We start from the raw sequence: 21860 nt of genomic DNA, 5'->3' as shown, positions 1-21860 counted from the left end.
GTCTGCACTAATTGTGCCTCCTTCCATGCACCACTCCTAATCATCAGGGGAGGTGCGGGGACCACCGGGGCGGGGAAGGAGACCACCGGAGTCCCTGCTGAAGGAAACTCGCTATCCGAGGGTGGCTTATCTGATCCAAATAGAAACTGCACAGTGGGGCCCCCTTCAAGTGATGCCCAGGGCACAGGCCCTACCTTAGCTACATCACTGAAGATGCATAACCAGGGCCTTGAGCCCTTTATCAAAACATAGGCAGGTGCCTGAATAAAATGGGGGGATGGGGAGGAGCACAGGAAGGAGGTAATAAGGGAAGGAGAGCACACCAGCAAACAGGGGAAGGGGGGGATTTCACTGTGATCGGAGAGGGAAGGGGGTGAAGGGCTGGAGAAAAGGAGGCAGAGGGATAGGGAAGGGAAGGAGAACGGGGAGTGGAAGCTAGCAGAAACTGGACGTTGATGTTAATGCTATTCCAGTTGGAGAATGCCCAGGCGGAATATTAGAAGCTGTTTAAGGGTGGCCTTAGTTTGGCAGTGCATGAGGCCATGGACAGGCGTATCAGTGGGGCACCAAACCAAAATGGTTGGCCACTGGTCGGTCACTGATGTAGACAGAGCAAAGGTGCTCAGCGAAGCAATCTCCCAGTCCACGCCCAATCGCTCCGACCACAAGGGGAGCCTTAACGGGAGCACCTGATGCAGTAGACAATTCCCTCAGAGTCAGAGAGCCATCCCCCATCCACCTGTTTGCTGGTGTGCCCGCCCTTATCTACCTGTTACCTCCTGCCTATTGGGCTGTGCCCCTCCATTTAGTTCGGGCACCTGACTACATTTTGCTCAGACCTTGATGAAGGGCTCAGGCCTGAACCATTGATTCTCTATCTTTATTATATAAAATATGCTGTTTGACCTGCTGAGTTTCTCTAGCATTGTGTTTTACTTCAATCATGGAGGTGTCTGCAGACTTTTACTCCATGCATCCTTGAAGCTAAATGTTCACGATCATTTACCCGGTGTTTTCTGTCTGTTAGCTCACGGACAGCGCGTACCCCGGCCCGGTCTTTTCTGAAGTTTGTTAGCTCATGGACTGCGCGTACCCCGGCCTGGTCTTTTCTGAAGTTTGTTAGCTCATGGACTGCGCGTACCCCGGCCCGGTCTTTTCTGAAGTTTGTTAGCTCATGGACTGCGCGTACCCCAGCCCGGTCTTTTCTGAAGTTTGTTAGCTCATGGACTGCGGTAACCCCGGCAGGGGAAGGATTTATTGTCTGTCCCCAGCAGCCCCATAACTGAGACAGTGAACAAAGGGATAGCTTTGGGCAAATTCCCCTTCCCCAATGCTCTGTGATGGGCCTTTCACTTTAGGTTCGGCACGTTTCCAAGAGAACCAACTCCAAGGCCTTACAATGTACGCGCGTGGACTGAAATTCCTACTTGCACCAGCCAAACAGGTACTTCATTTTTAAAAAAAGACGACATTAGTATATGCACAAAGTTGGTGGAGAAACTGAGTTGATCATGGTGGAAGCACTCAGCTGGTTATATACATCTTTGCTTCCTATGAATGCAACAGGACCTGCTGAATTTCTCCAGCATTACTGTGTATTTACTACAATCACAGCATCCACAGACTTCCTTGTTTCACTACGTTGGTATAAAGGAATCTGGGAATTCAGGTACATAATTCCCTGACAGTGGCATCGAAGATAGATAGGGCTGTAAAGAGAGCTTTTGGCACAATGGTCTTCATAAAATATTGAGTATAGGAGTTTGGATGTTACAGTGAGGACAAAGTTGGACGACTGGGCAGTTTTCATCGCCTCACTGTGAGAAAGAAACCAATAAAATTGAAAGAGCACCATGAAAATTTACTGGGATGTCACCAGGACTTGAGGAGCTGACTTACAGGGAAAGGTTAAATAGGTAAGGGGTTTAATCCCTGGAGGGTTAGAGAATGAGGAAAGATTTGACCAAACCATATAAAATTAGAGTAAATGTAGATAGGCTTACACTGAGGTTATGTGAAACAAGAACTAGAGAACATGAGTTAGATGTTTAGAACCATAGAACATTACAGCACCAAAAAAAAGGCCCTTCAGCCCTTCGAGTGCATGCCAAACTATTAATCTGTCTAGTCCCACCGACCTGCATTCACCACTTCAGCCAAGCAGTTTGTTCCACACTCCCACTACTCTCTGTGTGAAGACATTCCCCCTGATGTTCCACCTCAGCTTTTCCCCTTTCACCCTTAACTCGCGTCCTCTGGTTTGTATCTCACCTGCCCTCAGTAGAAAAAGCGTATTAGCATTTACTCTGTCTGTACCCTTCATAATTTTGTCGACCCCTATCAAATCTCCCCTCATTCTTCTACGCTCCAGAGAATAAAGTCCTAACCAGTTTAACATTTCCCTGCGGGAACTTCTTCACACAGAGAGTGATGAGAGTGTGGAACGAGCTGTCAGTTGAATTGGTGAATGCAGGGTCAAGTTTGACATCTAAGAAACATTTGGACAGGTACATGGATGGGAGGGCTATGGAGCGATATGACCCAGGTGCAGGTCAGTGGGACTAACCAGAATGAGAGGCATGGATAGGGTGAACAGCCAGCACCCTTTTCAAGTCAGCAGTAGCAACTACCAGAGGACAGCTGAATAGATGAAGGGAGGGAAGTTTAGGAGAGATGTCAGGGGTACATTTATCTATTTATTTATTACACAGAGTGGTGGGTGCCTGGAATGCATTGCCGGGGTAGTGGTGGAGGCTGGTAAAATAGGGACATTTAAAAGACTCTTTGTCAGGCTCATGGATGCGGATAAACAGTGGTTCTCCACCTTTTTCTTTCCACTCACATCCCACTTTAAGTATTCCCTAGGCCATAGGTACTCTGTGATTAGTAAGGGATTGCTTAAGGTGGGACGTGGGTGGAAAGAAAAGGTTTGAAAACCACTGTTTTAATCGTCCCTCATGGACTCGTTATGTGCAGGGTTTCAGAACTCCAAAGGAAATGGGCCAATGACAATTTTTCTCAAGCCAAGTATTTCAGTAGCAATTGGGTCGAGAGCAGTGATTCTTAACCTTTCCTTCCCACTCACATCCCATCTTAAGCAATCCCTTACTAATCACAGAGCACCGATGGCCTAGGGATGACTTAAAGTGGGACGTGATTGTTAAGAGAAAGGTTGAGAACCACTGGGATGAACGGAAGGGGTTATGGGTGAGGTGGGGAAGGTTTAGATTGGTCAGCATAACATCATGGGTCAATGTAACTATGCTTCAATGTTCTATGTTCTTATAACAGTTCAGCAAGGACTAGATGGGCCAAAGGGCCTGTTTATCATATCCTATCATTTGAATTAGAGAGAGACAATAAATACAAAACATATAGGTAATAAATATTCAGTTATTCTAGTGCAAGAAAACAGTGACTTTGTCACAATGCAGTTTATTTGAGGTGACATGATTAGTGAACCAAGGGGAAGTTCAAGAGGCTGACAGCTGTTGGAAAGAAATTGTTCTTGAACCTGGAGGTGCTGGCCCTCACTGCTCGAAGGTAGCAGTGAGAAGAAGTTATGACCAGGGTGATGTGGGGAAGGTGGGGGGGGGGGTCCTTTATGATGTTGGCTGCCTTCTTGATGGATGTTAGGTCAGAGCCAGCGATGGATCTGGCTGTCTCTGCTACCTTCTGCGTTCCTAGGCACTCGAATGACTGCAACTTCAAAGGCAAATCTCGCCTCCCTCTCCCTTGACCAACCTCCCCCTCCCCCAACACAATCTTCTCACAGATACTTTGATTTAAAACATGATCGAATCATGCTCCAATAACCTGCTTTGCATTCTCAGAAATAGTACTGGCCTGGCCATCGCGCCCCAGACGCACTCCCTTTTCTCCCCCACCCCCCCACCCCCAACTCGGGAAAAACCTCAAGAGGACAGTGCACCAATGTGCTGGAGAAACTCAGCAGATCACACAGCATCCAGAGGAAGGGTAACCAGCATTTCGGGCCTGGGCTCTTTATCTGCAGGCATTCCTGTTAAACAATTCCTGGTTTAAGAGTGGGAATGCGCTCACCAACAGACTCAAATTGTTTCTTCCTCGCACCCTTCAGGCTCCTGAATGAACCCCTCAACAGTGTTTTCACAGTGCCCTTCTTCTGACTGATTTATTGACAATTCTTTTCCCCACTGAAACTGTCATTGGGATTGCCTTTGTCTTCTTTATACAACTGTATGAATGTGAGGGCTGATCCGTTAAGACTGCTCGCAGAAGAATTCTTCTCATGGAACCAGGTATGATGTGGCAAATTTAAAATAAAACCACCATTCAAACCCCTAGTGCAAACCAATTTTAATTCAGACACACATCGAGGTAACGAGCCTGTCCTACCCAATTAAACCAGTTAACCTACAACCCCCAGAGCGTTTTAAAGGATGTGAGGAAACCCACTCAGAGATGAAGAGAACACACAAACTCCTTAAAGACAGCGTTGGATTCTAAACTAAGTCACTGGTCTCCATAATTGTGTTGTGCTGACCGCTACGATACCCGTACCATCCAAATCAACAAAGCAAACTATGGCACCAAGCAAGCAACCATTGGCCACAGCTCTTTGACCAGCCAGGGAACAGATATAGTCAGGCCTGACAGGACAGAGGCTAATTCGAACTGAACAGGACAACCCGGAGACGTCCAACAGCACCGCCACCTTGTCGTCGAATCCCCCCCACAAGTTGCCTGGAAACGCGTTAAGGATTTGTGGAACTCAACCACATCTTCCTCACCTGGATGGGGAAGATCTTTACAGCTACATAGTCGTTCATTAGCCGAGCCTTCCAAACACAGCCAAAGCGACCCCTGGCTTTGATCTCAAGTAGCTGAAGTGGCTTCAAACCCACCAGCGGTGATGGCGATGGCAGACTTGGGTCCTGGAAGGAAAAAAAAAACGCAAGGCCAGTTACACACTTCAAGTCACAACTCACAACACCACAGATCAAAACAATTTATCGAGGGAAGGTTGCACTGGACAACGAAGATTTTGCTTCCTGAACACTTTTGAGGGTATTTTATGGATTTTGGGCTGCTGATCACAAAAATCACCTCAAAATGTTCCTATTATGTTTATTTTTTTTTTAAGATATAATCTATTTTTGTGATTTCCTGTCAGTAATTTTCCAAATGTCATTAGAGATGGGGATAGTGCCGGAGGATTGGCGTATTGCGCATGTGGTTCCGTTATTTAAAAAAGGTTCAAGGAGGAAGCCTGGCAATTATCGGCCTGTAAGTTTGACGTCTGTGGTAGGTAAATTAATGGAGAAAATTCTTAGAGATAGTACTTATAAACATCTGGATAGACAGGGTCTGATCAGGAGCACTCAACATGGATTTGTGGGAGGCAGGTCATGTTTGACCAATCTGATTGAATTTTTTGAAGAGGTGACTAGGAATGTGTGGATGAGGGTAGCGCGGTGGATGTTGTCTATATGGACTTCAGTAAGGCCTTCGATAAGGTACCACATGGAAGGTTAGTTAGGAAGGTGCAGTCTTTAGGTATAAATTTTGAGATAGTCAAATGGATTGAACATTGGCTGAAAGGGAGAGGCCAGAGAGTGGTAGTGGATAATTGTCTGTCAGGTTGGAGGCCGGTGACCAGTGGTGTGCCTCAGGGATCTGTATTGGGCCCATTGTTGTTCGTTATATACATTAATGATCTAGATGATGGGGTGGTGAATTGGATTAGTAAATATGCAGACGATACTAAGATAGGTGGAATAGTGGATAATGAAGAAGGTTTTCAAGGATTGCAGAGGGATTTGGGCTGCTTAGAAAAGTGGGCTGAAAAATGGCAGATGGAATTTAATGCTGATAAGTGCGAGGTGCTTCATTTTGGTAAGAAGAATCAGAACAGGACATACGGGGTAAATGGGAGAGCATTGATGAATACAGAAGAGCAGAAAGATTTAGGAGTAACGGTACATCGTTCCCTGAAGGTAGAAACTCACGTGAATAGGGTGGTGAAGAAGGCTTTTAGTATGCTGGCCTTTATCAATCATTGCATGGAATATAGGAGTTGGGAGGTGATGTTGAGATTGTATAAGACGTTGGTGCGGCCTAATTTGGAGTTCTGTGTGCAGTTCTGGTCGCCTAATTATAGGAAGGATATAAACAGAGTGGAGAGAGTGCAGAGAAGGTTTACCAGAATGTTACCTGGGTTTAAGCATCTAGAGTACAGGGAGAGATTGGGCAGATTAGGTCTTTATTCTTTGGAGCGTAGAAGGTTGAGAGGGGATTTGATAGAGGTATTTAAGATTATGAAAGGGATAGACAGAGTGGATGTGGATAGACTATTTCCGTTAAGAGTAGGAGAGATTGAAACAAGAGGACATGAGTTAAGAGTTAAGGGGCAGAGGTTTAGAGGTAACATGAGGGAGAACTTCTTTACTCAGAGAGTGGTAGCGGTGTGGAATGAGCTTCCGGGAGAAATAGTGGCGGCGGAGTCAATTTTATTATTTAAGAAAAAGTTGGACAGGTGTATGGATGAGAAGAAGTTGGAGGGTTATGGTCATTGTGCAGGGAGGTGGGACTAGAGAGGAGTGTTTGGTTCGGTGCGGACTAGAAGGGCCTAATGGCCTGTTTCCGTGCTGTAATTGTTATATATGTTATATATTTTAAGTCGACTTCAAGCGTACAAAACGACGAAGTGCAACATGTCATTGAAAATTCATTTTCTGCATTCTGCACTCCTTCCCTGCTGATCTTGGTGCCGTCAGCGACGAACATGGTGACTGTGGAAAAGTGATACCAGGGCAACTGGAATCCACCAAATGCAAAACAAAAATCGGGAGCAAATCATTTGTTTTAGGTCAGTTAAACTTGCGCAGTTATGCGATTGAACAAGCTAAATTCAATAAAAGTTAATTTCATGTTTCTCCAACTTCCTACGTGATACAGCAGATCTTAAATTATCTGTGTTCAGACTGGAAGTTGCCCGCGATAATCCCCAATTTCTTTTCAAGAAGCAAACCTCTCGGGGACAAAAAAATTGTTGTCCAATGTAATCTTTATGCATACAGGCACACATCATCTCTGACCCACGAGCATTGAGGAGGTGGTATAGGAGCATCAAAATCAGGACGGCCAGGCTGGGAAATGGCTTCTTCCCGCAGGCTGTGAGGCTGATGAAACCTGTAACCGAGTAAATCATTTAAACACATTTATTTTTTTCAATTCTATCTGTATGTATGGTTCTTGTGCGCTCTGTGCTGCGTTTACGTGCTGTGCATTGTGGCCCAGAGGAACGCTGCTTGGTCTGGCTGTACATACAGTCAGATGAGAAAGAACTTGAAAGAGAGGCGGAGGGAGAGACAGAGGGAGGGGAAGAGAAGAAAGGAAGAGGTAGGAGAAGCGAGAGGAGAGGAGGATGAAGTCTGTGTGAGAGGCGGAGAGAGTGAGCGTTTGTGAGAGAGAGAGAGTGGACTGGGCCCCTGGGAAAGATGGGAACAGTGCCATTGGAACGGTTGACATTCAAGCTCGGTCCAGTCTTTCCAGTCGGCTACACAACCAAGAGAAAATATGAGGATTTTAAACTCAGTTGTGGGGGAAAAGGATCAAAGCCGCCACAACGGGGTAATCAAGGAGCGTAGGCAAGGTGAGGGAGAAAGGTATTAATGTGTTGGAACAGTAAATCGGTCAGGACAGGAAGGATGAGGAACATAACTCGGCGGCTACATCGGGTGAAACCTGGAGGTGAGAAAAATAATTAAAGGGCAGAACTTTAGATTCAGTACCTCGATGGATGCAGAATTTGAAACAGAGCTGATAAACTTAGCATTAGGTAGAAATCCATCTCCTTTTATGGCCTTGTTTTGAATATGTGGGCCCAAGGATCCAACGTTGAGTTCTTCACAATCCCACTTTTGCCTCCCTGACCACCCGAAGGACCACACGAATGAAATGGAAAGATGCTGTCCCTTCCATTCACTCTAAATGGCGCTTATTTACCTATGTAACATTTGCTAACTGAAATTTATAAGAATATTGTAAAAGAAGCATCAACTTGATATATCCAACAGGCATGATGCGGTGGGAGAGAGAAGGGAGCACTAGGAAGGGGGGATGAGGTCAGAAAATTAAAGCATTATCAAGAACACCGATACCCCTGTATAAGGTAGTGGACACAGCCCAGGACATCCCAGGCAAAACCCTCCCACCTATTGAGAACATCTACAGGGAACGCTGCCATCGGAGAGCAGCAGCAATCAGCAAGGATCTGCCCCACCCAGCACACGCTCTGTTCACACTGTTGCCATCAGGAAAGAGCTGTAGGTGCCACAAGATCGGCACCACCAGGTTCAGGAACAGCTGCTACTCCTCCACCATCAGACTCCTCAATGACAAACTCAATCAGAGACTCGTTTAAGGACTCTTGTGCACTTCATTGATTTTTCTTTTCTCTCTGTATTGCAGATAATGTTTCTTTATTTGTTTACATGTGTACGATGAGTCTTTTTTTTAAAGTCTCGCTTGCAGATAAAGAATCTCGGGGTTGCAGGTGATGTACTCTGACAATAAATCTGAAAAACTAATTCCAAGCCTAGTTAGGCACACTGGTTGGGAAAAAAAAAGACAGTTCGAGACAAAGACAGAAATATGATGGGAAAGTTTCTTCGAACGGTACAGATTGGAGTGAAGCAAAGCGCAGACTATTTCAGCTCAGGTGCTGCGCACAGACGCACGGATTCCGAAATCACCCCACTGTCACGGGGGTGCGGTCCTGTGACAGCAGTCACACAGCGCTGCTCTGCAGGGTTCAACTACCCGGTCCTAATACCAGAGGCTCTGCACAGCTTTAAAGTAGCTCTGACGGTATTTGTAAGTAAAATCCTGCAGCCGTGGGGGTACTGCACCCAAGGCGGTGGCACCTGTGCTCGGCAGCGACCATGAGAGCTTGCAGGCTCCGGGGGAGGCAGGAAACCAGCACAGGGCACCTGAAAGAGGGAGGGACACCCCTGCTGAGGAGGAGAGGCAGAGAAGACGGCCCTGCAGGACGGTGGCCATAACCAGCGAAGGGCTCAGCGGCTGAGGGACCCAGACAGCCCATGGACGACTTGTGATTGGGGGACCCAGGTGAGCTGCTGGAGATAGGCTCATGGAAACCACGTATCGGAACCAAGCGCTGAGGACAAGAAGGGCCTCAGGTGCTAAAGGCTTCCTGATCGCGTCTGGGGTTTGTCTAAGGAAAATCTTCCTGGAAACACGGAATTGATAAACCCCAATGGCAAAAAAATTTCGATGCTCCAGTTGATCTGAGTTTCAAGCTGCCAGTAATAGAATTAATCCTTCGGGTTTAATTTTCCAAAATTTTTCACCTTTGGGAGCAAATGCAAAGGCAGCTCCTTTAACAGAAACGGATGGAAGGGAGATGGGGGAGCAGAAACGTGCAGGCCAGTCTTTCAGAGGAAAAATGTTAAAAAGATTTTATTTTTTTTAAAAAAAGCAGGACCATTAGAGAAAAATAAAAGGCAATTAGGAAAAGTTAACAAGAATCTGAAAGAAAGAAATAATGTCTCATTGATTTATTGGAGCTCTTTAAAGAAACAACATATGCTGTAGTTAAGGCAAATGAGAGAACGCAGCAAGATTCCAGGTTACTGATGCAAAGATTAGTCAGTGAAATATAAAAGTTCTCGATGCAGGAGGTAATAGATTGACATGGATGGTAATGGATTGGGTGGCCAACAGGAAACAGAGAGTTGGCAATAAATGGACCTTTCGTAGGTTGACGGGATGTACCGAGAGGTGAGCCACCTGGAGCAAGGCACCAACCCGCTTGAGGTTCCTCGGCAGGACCTTTGACCTTTCCAATGACATTTGCTGGCGCTGTAAAGGTTGAATCTGCCACGATCAGGATTCAAGTCCCGCACTGTCTGTGAGGAGTTTGTTCTAATGCCCCACTCGCGGGCGCTGTAAAGGCATTGCGCTAACCGCTATGTTAACCGTGCCACCCCACCGTATCATTTCCTGTTTTAAGCTTTGTTCTACCTTTGATAGGTTTACATAGGGGGTTCTCTTCGGGGTCAACCTCTGTTTTCCGGCATTTTCTGTGGTCCGGCAATGGCCTGGTCCCAGCATCAACGGATTAAAGAGAGGTTGGATAGGAAGGGTCTGATTTCCCCTGGAGCGAAAGATACTGAGAGGTGATATGATGAGAGGATTTCAGAATGTCACGGGACCCAAAAGCAACCTTGGCTGCTCAGATTCAGAATCGACTTGTCTGCAGAGAGCACAGGGTAATCGTAGATGGAGCATATTCTCCCTGGAGGTCAATGACTGGCGGTGTTCTACAGGGATCTCTTCTGGGACCCTTGGTGATTTTTATCACTGGCCTGGACAAAGAAGTGGAGGCTCAGTAAATTTGCAGGTGGTCCAGAAGTTGGATGTGTTGTGAACAGGTGTTACCATGGGTTACAATGTTATACAGACAGGGTACAGAGCTGGGCGGAGAAGTGGCAGATAATAGTGGGAGAATCAGGATCTTTTTCTCGGGGTAACAATAGCAAATATCAGAGAACATCTGAAAAGGAGAGGGGAGAAAAGTTTAGCAGATATCAGAGGCAGGTTCCCCACCCGCCCACCCTCTACAGAGAGTGTGGGTGCCTGGAAGGCAGTGGCGGGGGTGGTGGTGGAGGCTGGTACAATAGGGCATTTAAATGCTTCTTAGTCTGGCAGATTCCTTTTTGGGGAACTCTCTGCCAGCAGACGCACACACCGAGGGCAGAAAAAAACGTTACAAAGACGTGCTAAAGGCCTCCTCACTGAAGTCACTTGACATAGTCATGACCATCTGGGAAATGCTGGCACAAAACCGCCCTACCTGGCGTGGCCCGTGTGGCTGTCAGGCTTACGAAGCAAGGCCAAAGCACAATTTAAGTGAGAGCTACGCAAGTCCCGAGCCATCACCGCAACAACTGCAGTCGCTACATGCATCTGCCCAACGTGTAGCAGGACATTCCGTGCCCAAATTGGCTTGACCAGTCATCTTCGGACACATGGCATCCAATCTTAAAGTGACTAATGGTGTCGAGGTCTTCATCGACAACGATGGACGAACGACCATGTATGAGGGCGTGAGTTTAAGGTGAGAGGGAGACGATTTAAAGGAGCGGACTTTCACACAGAGAGCAGTAGATATCTGGAGTGAGCTGCCAGAGGTGGTGGTGGAGCCAGGATAGAAACCGAAATGAGCTGACAGAGCCAGGCATATAGGGAGAAGGAATTAATGCAGGCAGCTTGATAGGTCAGCATAGACCAGCAGGCCGAAGGGCCTGCCTCTCAGCTATACACACTATCTCACAGGCAGGAACAGTAAGCGGGGCCAAAGGGCCTGCCTCTCAGCTACACCCACTACCTCATGGACAGGAGCAGTCAGCAGGGCGAAGGGCCTGCCTCTCAGCTATACCCTCCACCTCACGGGCAGCAGCAGTAAGCAGGGCCACTGTCTCAAAGCTCCAGTGACCCGGTCGGTATGTGTCTGCGCAGATTCCATGAATCCGAGTGGGTTTTCTCCCACATCTCCCATACCCGATGCAACTGATCCACAACTACATCACAGATCCAGCCCCAACCGAGTCATCGTTTGCAGACGACATACCAGTAATTGGCCTCACGAGCAACAACGAAGAGGTGGAAAATCTCATGATACAACCCAAGTCTCAACGTGGACAAGACAAAGGAGATGATCGTGGACTTCAGGACCAGAAACGACCACCCTCCACTACACATCAGTAACTCTGTAGTGGAGAGAGTGGAAAGCACCAAGTTCCTGGGAGTTCACTGAACTAGTGACCTATTGTGGACACACATCTCCTCACTTGTCAGGAAGGCGCAACAGTGACTGAACTTCCTGACAAGACTGATGCGGGCAAGGCTACCGGCCACCGTCATGTCAATCTTCCACAGGAGCTCAATCGAGAGCATCCTGGCTGGATGCATCACAGTGTGGTATGGTTGCTGCAGAGACATGGATCGCTGGTCAATCCCCAGGACCATCAGAGTGGCAGAGAGGATCACTGGAGTCTCCCTCTGCTCCCCACCCAATGATGTGATATGCCGGTATTGTTTCCTGAAGGGGGCGCACAAAATCACAGCGTCTCTCAGTTGCTCCCATTGGGAAGGAGATACAGGAGTCTCAGAGCCAGCACCTTCAGACTGAGAAATAGATTCTTCACACGGGCAGTGAGAATACTGAATGACTAAAGGAACTGCTCACACTAACCAGCTGAGACTCTCATGTTCATGAAACAATATTTATTTATTTATATATCTGAAGACTTGTCCTGCACGAGTATTGTGAGTTATGTCTGGTTGTGTGTCTGCGTGTTTTGCACCGAGGACCAGAGAATGCTGTTTCGTCGGGTTGTACTTGTGCAATCAGGTGACAATAAACTTGAACAGAGACATGTGGGTTCGTACAGGACTGTCCCTCAAGTGTGTGTGAGGGGATAGAATTGGGGAAGGGGATGTTGATGGGAATGTGGGGAGAATAAAATGTGAGTGGTGGCCAGCACAACCCTAATGGGCAAAAAAGCCTTTCTCCACGACCCTCGGCTCCAACATTCAACCCCCGTTGCTCCACCCTGCTGTGTGCCTGAACTATGACACTTCCACGTGGCTCCAAGCCGTTGTCTGCACCCCCAAACCCTTCCTCTCCCGACCCCCTCCCCAACAGAGCATGCACAGGTCAGACAGCAAGCTGCGCCGTGCGTTCCGAACCTCATTCAGATCCACATGGCCGTAGGGAGGCTTGCGGTGACGGTACATCCAGAAGGCCAGCAGGATTATCATGGAGAGGCCGGTGATGGGCAGCAGTGCGTACACCAGGATGTTCAGCAGCGAGGGAGAGGGCTGTGGCGGTTCAAACACAACTGTGGGGGAGCGGAACAGGAAGGGGAGGTCAGCATTTGGTTGTTGTTCCAACCCCCATTCCCTTCCCCTTCTCCTCGGGGCATACCTCATGGAGAGGTCTACACAACCATGGTTCCCTCTCTCATTTCCTCCCCCCCCTCCCCCACCCCCCAACCACGGTGTACACCTCATGGAGAGGAATGCGCTTGGCCAGGCTTCCATCTCCTATCCCCCTCACCTCAGGGCATATCTCATGGATTGATCAGAACTTGCCAATGGTTCCGTCTCCCATTCCCTTGCCCCCTCACCTCAGGGAGAGTTCTATATGGCCATGGTTCCATCATCCAATCCCTTCCCCCTCACCTCAGGATACACCTCATGGACAGATCTGCACTTGGCCTTGGTTACATCACCCATATCCATCCCCCTCCAACTTGAGACACATCTCAGGTGATCAGCATTTGACTATGGTTCTGCCCATATCCTTCTCCCCTCAGGGTACAACTCATGCAGCAGAGATTAGTACAGCTATAGTTCCGTTCCCCCATAGACCACCTCACAGTCCGAAAGGAAGTCAGCACTTGGTTAAGGTTCCATCCCTCTCGCCTCATCCTCATCCTTTACTGATTGGCACAAAAGTGACCCATCTCATCTCCAACCATGCCAGCAGACACACACAAGTGACCGACACACACCACGCCAGCAGACACACGTGACCCATCCCCCAGACACGCACGGCCACAACAAGTTATATTCAATGAGCACTTCAATCCCTGAGACAAAGGCGGCTCCAGATAGGTGCTGGAAGTGGGATTAGTACTGATAGGACAATGGTCAGCATGTGCATGGTGGGCCGAAGGGCCTGTTTTACATTCACACATGCACACTGTCTCACACACTCATGGACAGTCACACACACACGCGCTCTCACACAAACACCCAAACACACACGCGCTCACACACCCAAACACCCACGCGCTCACACACCCAAACACCCACGCGCTCACACACCCAAACACCCACGCGCTCACACACCCAAACACCCACGCGCTCACACACCCAAACACCCACGCGCTCACACACCCAAACACCCACGCTCTCACACACCCAAACCCCCACGCTCTCACACACCCAAACCCCCACGCTCTCACACACCCAAGCCCCCACGCTCTCACACACCCAAGCCCCCACGCTCTCACACACCCAAACCCGCACGCTCTCACACACCCAAACCCCCACGCTCTCACACACCCAAACCCCCACGCTCTCACACACCCAAACCCCCACGCTCTCACACACCCAAACCCCCACGCTCTCACACACCCAAACCCCCACGCTCTCACACACCCAAACCCCCACGCTCTCACACACCCAAACCCCCACGCTCTCACACACCCAAACCCCCACGCTCTCACACACCCAAACACCCACGCTCTCACACACCCAAACACCCACGCTCTCACACACCCAAACACCCATGCTCTCACACACCCAAACACCCACGCTCTCACACACCCAAACACCCACGCACTCACACACCCAAACACCCACGCTCTCACCCAAACACCCATGCTCTCACACACCCACGCTTTCAAATACCCACGCTCTCACCCAAACACCCACGCTCTCACCCAAACACCCACGCTCTCACACAAACACCCACGCTCTCACACAAACACCCAAACACACACGCAGAGCAGCCATATCTCACACAGTGCCAACCACCCAGCCGCAATGCAACATCCCCACCAGACCGCCTACCTTCTGGCACGGTCTCGGGGAAGTGGAAAAACTTGTCATTACAGTAGTTTCCTTCACAGCAGCAAAAGAACACATGAGGGTTCTCCTCCGTCGCCACACACTCCACTCTGTCAGAAAGAGCAAACAGCGCATCAATCACATCCTGCGCGAGGTTTCTCCAGCCACAGGTCGGACCAGCGACGAGCCAGTGAAACAGTAACTCAAAAGCCAGGCCAGAGCTCACCTCAAGGTTCATTACACAATTAATTCCATTATATATGTAGCCGGAGATTGGCCTGGGAATTCTGATGAATGGTTTAATTACTTTGTACAATGTGGTCAGTCATTCAACCAAAGCACCACAACACACATTAACCCTTGGAGAAAACTTCTTCTCAACTTCTAGCCCTTGGCATCTCCACTCTGTCCCTGTAGTTTCAACTGCAAGAAGGAAAATGCCCCGGAATTGCTATTTTCACCTTCCCGTTTTCGAGCTTTGGAGTTGCGACATTTTTAAGGTGGGGGAGAAGTCAGGGTTTTTTTTTTAAAAACAGAGGTGTGGGTGCTGGCTGGAAGCTTGTACAAAAAAGACTCTTAGCACATGGATGCCAAAAAACCAGGGGGTTACGGGGTGAGGTGGCGGAAGGTTAGATTGTTGTGGAGTAGGTTTATATAGGTCGGCCTAACAGCATGGGCTGAAGGGTCTGGACTCTGATATAATGTTCCATGTAACGACGTTCTATCCCACGTACCCCCTCCCCTCCCGTACTGAAAAAGCAGCCGCTGTGTAAAACACTCTTCTCACCCCGGCCACACTCGCTTCAGCCCCACCTCACCACCCCAGACCAGGAAGATCACCCACCACCAGATTTAAGGACCCTTTCCCACCGTCATCAGGCTCCTGAAGGAACCTCAACTTGGTAACAAGGCATCGCCTTTACTTCGGGCCAACTGATTCAATTTGAGCAGATTCATCAAGTTTGTTGATGATACTACACAGTCTGCAACAACCTTTACCCCAACTAATGTGTTACACAGTAGAGGACGTGCATTTAAGGCAAGAGGGGGAGTGGTAAGGGGAGAAAAATGAGATAGAACTGTTTACACAGTGAGCCATGGGTGCCTGGATTGGGCAGTTAGCAGTGGTGGGAATAGATACAATAGTAGTGTGTACAAGACCTCTAGATATGTTCATGGATATGGAGGGGGCGGGGGGACGTGGAGGGGGCAGGGGGACGTGGAGGGGGCGGGGGCGCGGAGACAGGGAGGAGGTACGGAAAGCAGCACAGGCGTGTCAGGTGGCCTGTTCCTGTGCCGTACTATTCAATGTTCTAGTGTAACAACATGTGCAGCGGATCACAACTCATCGTCACGTGTCCCCTACCTGAGCTACACCTTCCCCCATCGACACACTCACTCGCCTTGTTCTCCCTCCTCAGGGAGAGTATGAGAATGGACCGGCCCAGTAATGCTCCATCACTCTCTCACACCCACCCTCGCCCCCACCGTTCTCTCACACATCCCCACCTCCCCTCCCCATTGCTCTCCCACACCCCCCCTCGCCTCCCCTCTCCACTGCCCTCCCACGCCCCACTCCCCATTGCTCTCCCACACCCCCCAGCCTCCCCCACCCTGTTCTCCCATGCCTCCTTTCCCCATTGCTCCCCTCCTCACCTCTCCCTTGCCTCCCCTCCCCACTGCTCTCCCAAACCTCCCCTCCCCCCACACATCCCACCTTCCCCATCGCTCTCTCATCTCACCCCACCCTTGCCCCTCTGCATCCCCCCTCCTCCCCACCCGTTCACTCCCTACACCTATTTCTCGCCCTATCCCTACCCTTCCCCACTGCACTTTCCCTCCCAACCCGCCGCTCCTCTCCTCCCCACCACCTACCGGTCGTAACAGTTGAAATCATCCAGCCAGCAACCCTTCTTGACCAGCTCGATGGAGCCAGAATTATTCCTCCAGGAAGCATAACAATGAAGTCGCTTGTCCTTCTCTCCCTCACAATGTTCCACCCCACTCTTGTTGGTCTTCTCAAGCTCATGGTTTGCGTTGTAATATTCGCACGTCCTGGTTTCGACCTCTCCCAGCCCCGGACCTGTGAGGACACGCAGAAGTCGACAGTTCAGGACGGCCCCCCACCAGTCGAACGGCAACATCGGTCAAGGTGTTAGGATGTGGTGCTGAACACAAGGTGGAGAACCGTTCCCCTATCCAGTCGCAAGCCTGGACACAACACTCATTAGAACTCTTATTTGCCGCAGGCCTCAAGATACAGTGAAAATCTTTGAATTTCATGCTATCCAGGCAGGTCAACTTCTATGTAACAGGATCGATGTCTGAAGAGATCATCGAGAACCCCTTCCACACAGCATCTTTCAGGTGCTCCCATCGGGAAAGAGATACAGGAGGATCAGAGCCAGCACCTCCAGGTTGAGGATCAGCTTCTTCTCATGGGCAGTGAGAATGTTGAACGACCAAATGAACTGCTCACACTAACTATCTGAGACTCTTGTATTCACCGAAAAATATTTATTTATGTATTTGTACGGTTAAAATACTTGTCCTGTATATTCGTCTCCACGTGAACATGGGGTGTAGTGCTAATATTTTAGGTGCCAGAGGTCACCAAAAACGGCGACAAGGAGGTCTCGTGAGAGCTGGCCTTGGTGGCCGCCATGTTGGATTTGGCACTGTACAATAGAGAGCGAATGATAGGAACGAGGTCAACCAGTTGTGGAAGAAATAGGTAGGTACTTTGTATGTCCAGAATAGCAGGGGTGGGGGGGGCACACCATCCCTGCCCGAAGCACCCCTGCAGCAGCCCCGTGAGGTGCCGGAACAGCAGCGCTGCACCCCTTCACGCGAGTTAAGTCTGGTTGTGTGCCCATGTGTTTTACACTGAGGACTGGAGGTCGATGTTTTGTCGGGTTGTACTTGCACGATCAGATGATAATAAATATAACACAGCATGGTGCACACAACAAAACTCTTAAAACAGGGTTACAACAACAACGTGTGAGATATACAGGTGCTCCTCGACTTGCAATAGAGCCGCGTTCGACAAACCCATTGTAAGCGGAAAAATCCCAAGTCGTACCTACCGAACATCATAGTCTGGCCTACTTAAAATGTGCTCAGAGCACTTATTGTAGCCTACAGCTGGACAAATTTATCTAAAAGAAAGCCTATTTTATTATTAAATGTTGAATACTTTTTATTCCATATTGAGAAAAAACAAGTTTTAATCATAAAATGTAGCACCAATGATCAGATCAGCCTTGATTTCGTTGAATGGCAGAGCAGGCTCGAGGGGCCTGCTCCTATTTCTTCGAGCCGTCGTAAGTAGAGGAGCTCCTGTACAGCACAGTACGGGCCCACCAGCCCTTGCGCCGACCTCTGCAAACCAACTCCACAACAATCTAATATGTCCCCCTCATCGCCCTCTATTTTTCTTATATCCATTTGTCTTGAATGTCCCTGCTGCACCATCCTCCCACACCATCGCCCCTGCTGGAAGGAATGAGTGGGGGTGGACTGAGTCGAGGAGAAACTTGTTCACTCCGAGTGCTGTTAACTCTTGGTACTCCTGACCACAGAACATTGTTAAGGCCCGGTCCGTTCGATGCATTTAAAAGTGAGTTGATCGTAGCCCTAAAGGGGACAAAGGGTGTGCGGAGAAGGCACTGAAATCGTGTGACCAGCCACGATTGTATTGACTGGGGAGCAGGCTTGTAGGGCTGAATGGCCTTCTGGCCTTATTTTCAGTCTCAAAAGGTATCATCTTGCACTAGCGGGAGGTCTGTTCAAGAGTCTGATAACAGCAGGAAAGAAATGGTCCTAAAACATAGACGTTGCTGCACTCATCTACCATAGACCAATTTCCATCCACAAATATCCTTCTGACAGATATCAACTCTCAAAGCAATCCCATCAATCCCCTCCAATTTACCCAAAACCTCTCGCATGCTTGTGAACACTCTCCCCATTCCCCTGCCAGTCACCATGGCGACAAGTAACCTATCAGGCTACACGTCTTTGGGGTGTGGGAGAAAGCACTCACAGTCGACAGGGAGAGCAGGCAGACTCCACAAAAAACAGCATCCGGGGGTCAGGATTCAAGGCAGCTGACCCCCACCCCCACTGGCCACTTCGCTTCACATGATTCTATCTGGCAGCATGGTCAGCGTAGCACTGCCAGAGCATCAGCAACTAGCGCTGTCTGTAAGGAGTTTGTACATTCTCCCCGTTTTCCTCCCGCCGTTCAAAAACGTACCGAGAGTGGAGGTCAATTGGATGCAATTAAGTAGCACGGGCTCATGGGCCGAAAGGGCCTGTAACAATGCTATATGCCTAAGTTTTTAAAAAATTTAAATTTAAAATCTCTAAGTGGGGTGGGCTAGGAAAGAAAGTGGTCAGCTATCCAAACCCACTGAAGACAAACGTCTCCAAACCCTCTTGCTCCGCTACTTTGCCGCTCTCGAGAGCAGCCCTGGCCAATTTACTCCCAAATCCAAAAGTTGTCCTGACACAGGCACAATGCATTCTGGGACACCTGATGATGCCCGTTCCATCGCACTTTGACGCAAGAGTCTTGCAGCAGGGAACTGGCCCTTTGGCCTAACTCACTCATGCTGTCTCAGGAGGCGTTCTGGGCCAGCCCTATGTGTCTGCAGTAAATCATAATAATCTGTGGACACCATGGTTGAAGTAATAAAAAAAACACAAAATGCTAGAGAAGTTCAGCAGGTCAAACAGTGTCGTTTATGAAGCAAAGGTAAAAATAAAGAACCGACGTTTCGGGCTTGATCCCTTCATCAAGGTATGAGAGAATGCCGGCAGGCATCCAGACTAAAGGGGGAGGGTGGGTGGCAAAGGTGGAGAAGGGAGGGAGGGGACAGCAGTGATCAGGGGGAGGAGGGATGGCTGGGTGGGTAAGGGGGAAGGGAGAGGAGAATTGGAAAGAGAGAGGGGAAAGAAAAGGCGAGCAGGTTTAAAAGAAAGTCAATGTTAATGCCATGTGACTGCAGGGTACCCAGGAGGAAAATAGGGTATGAGTGGTCAGTTGGGACAAGTAGAGGCTGTGGACAGACATGTGGGTCTGGGAGTGCGACTCAGAATTGAGGAGGTCGCTGTGGTTGTGGACGGAGGTAGAGAAGGCCACGAAGTGAGCACCAGTTGCAGTAAATGACTCCTGCGGATATACAAGCGAAGTGTTTGGGGTCCTGGGCCAAGGTGAGGGATGAGGTGTGGGCGCAAGTGTGGCACCTTCTGTGGGCACAGGGGAAGGTGCCAATGGGGGGTGGGCTCGGTGGGGAGGGATGAGTGCATGAGATAATCACAAAGGGAGCGGTCCCTGCGGAAGGTCGAGAAGGGAGAAGGGAAAATGTGTCTGGTGGTGGGATCCTGTAGTAAGTGCTGGAAATCCCGGCAGATGGTGTGTTGGATGTGGAGGCTGGTGGGGTGGTAGGTGAGGATGTTTGTTGCGTTTGGGGGCAGAGCGGGCCAGGGTAGATGAGAAGGAATTGGAGGAGATAAGGATGAGGGCTGAGTCGATGGTGGTTGAGGGGAAGCCACGTCTGTGGAAGAAGGCAAGACATTTCGGAAGATCTGGACCAGAAAACTCAACATGTGCATTGGGTCCAGACCCTTCCTGTCCATCGATCAGTCCAAACCTTTTTTTTAAATAGAGTGGTGGGTGCCTGGAATGCTTTGCCAGGGATGGGAGCCAAGGCTAGAACAAAAGCCTCTTAGATAGGATGCAAGAAAAATACAGGGTTATGGATGTGAGGTAAGGATTGTTGTGGAGTAGGATGGCACAACAGTGTGAGTCGAATTATGTGCATTGTTCTGCCCTCTGCTACCCAGTGAGTTGGTGACATTTTGGTCTACCTTAATTAAACCAGAGATTTAATGCATGAACGCGAGGGGCTGTAGGTTGATTTGGTTGAACTTGGATGGCACGGGTTTAAATAGGTGAAATTGGCTTTTACTGTACTGTAAATAAACTGTTTATAAAAATTTTAATTAAAAAATTTAAATTCATTTTGTAAATTCAATTTAAGTTCACTGGCGAGATTCGAACTCTGAATCAACAGTCCTGGCGGTGCTCCTGCAGCTTAACCCTTTACGGTCATTTTTTAACCTTCCATAATATACAGTATACTCCAGACTAGATCCATGGGTAAACTACTGTACGGACCAGCTGGTGGTTGGGCATGAAATCAGTCCCAAACTCCGGGGGCACGGAGTATATATTCCGGTCTGGGTCCATGGGTAAACTACAGTATGGACACCAGTACAGACCAGCTGGTGGTTGGGTATGAAACCAGTCCTGGACTATGCGGGCATGGAGTATATACTCCGTCCGGTCTGGGTCCATGGGTAAACTATATTACAGACCAGCAGATAGTTGGGTATGAAACCAGTCCTGGACTATGCGGGCATGGAGTATATACTCCGTCCGGTCTGGGTCCATGGGTAAACTACAGTATGGACACCAGTACAGACCAGCTGGTGGTTGGGTATGAAACCAGTCCTGGACTATGCGGGCATGGAGTATATACTCCGTCCGGTCTGGGTCCATGGGTAAACTACATTACGGACCAGCAGATAGTTGGGTATGAAACCAGCCCTGGAGTACGGGGGCATGGAGTATATACTCCGTCCGGTCTGGGTCCATGGGTAAACTACATTACGGACCAGCAGATAGTTGGGTATGAAACCAGCCCTGGAGTACGGGGGCACGGATTATATGTGTTCCTGAAAAACAGGACACGGAGTCCAAAGGGTTAATGGCACTCTGCCTGCGCCCATGACACCAAGGAGCAAAGTGTGAGCTGCAGAGAAGCAGATGAACGAGCCCTCCCACCACCCCCCCCCCCCCCCACAGTTCACAGCTCCCAAACCGAGCACAGCTGAACCCCCAGCGGTTCTCTAGAGATCTGGGCAAACTGAGATGGCAGCTGCCTTTCGCATTGTCCGGTGTGGAGGGTGGCGGGCCGCAGAGAGTGAACATGCATCCATAGCAAACAGTGACACGGCGTTGGCTGACGATCAAGCAACCAGCTGGTTCAGAGCCCGCTCTTGATCTGTGAGCGACTGGTTACAAGAATAAACTCAGCTCCTGAAAATACACTCCCCACCTCCCCAACCCCCGCTCCCCCACTGCTTTTAGCCTCAGCAATGTGGTCTCTCCTGTGGCATGTTGAAAGAGTGTTTATTTC

General features: G+C 49.2%; 1 protein-coding gene across 1 annotated transcript in view; it reads right to left on the bottom strand.

Annotated features, from left to right (window-relative positions):
• Window positions 1-21860, bottom strand: part of acvr2ba (activin A receptor type 2Ba) — a 137305-nt gene that overhangs the window by 38751 nt on the left and 76694 nt on the right. Inside the window, exons 2-5 of the mRNA XM_069917414.1 lie at window positions 16525-16732; window positions 14653-14759; window positions 12760-12911; window positions 4773-4916 (exon numbers count right to left, since the gene is read on the bottom strand). Coding sequence (XP_069773515.1) covers window positions 4773-4916; window positions 12760-12911; window positions 14653-14759; window positions 16525-16732 — 611 coding nt within the window. The remainder of the gene's footprint in view (window positions 1-4772; window positions 4917-12759; window positions 12912-14652; window positions 14760-16524; window positions 16733-21860) is intronic.

Source organism: Narcine bancroftii, chromosome 1 (assembly GCF_036971445.1).
Source record: "Narcine bancroftii isolate sNarBan1 chromosome 1, sNarBan1.hap1, whole genome shotgun sequence".
Classification (NCBI taxonomy): domain Eukaryota; kingdom Metazoa; phylum Chordata; class Chondrichthyes; order Torpediniformes; family Narcinidae; genus Narcine; species Narcine bancroftii.
The sequence above is the reverse complement of the archived record's forward strand: the minus strand, read 5'-3'. Positions and strand labels throughout refer to the sequence as shown.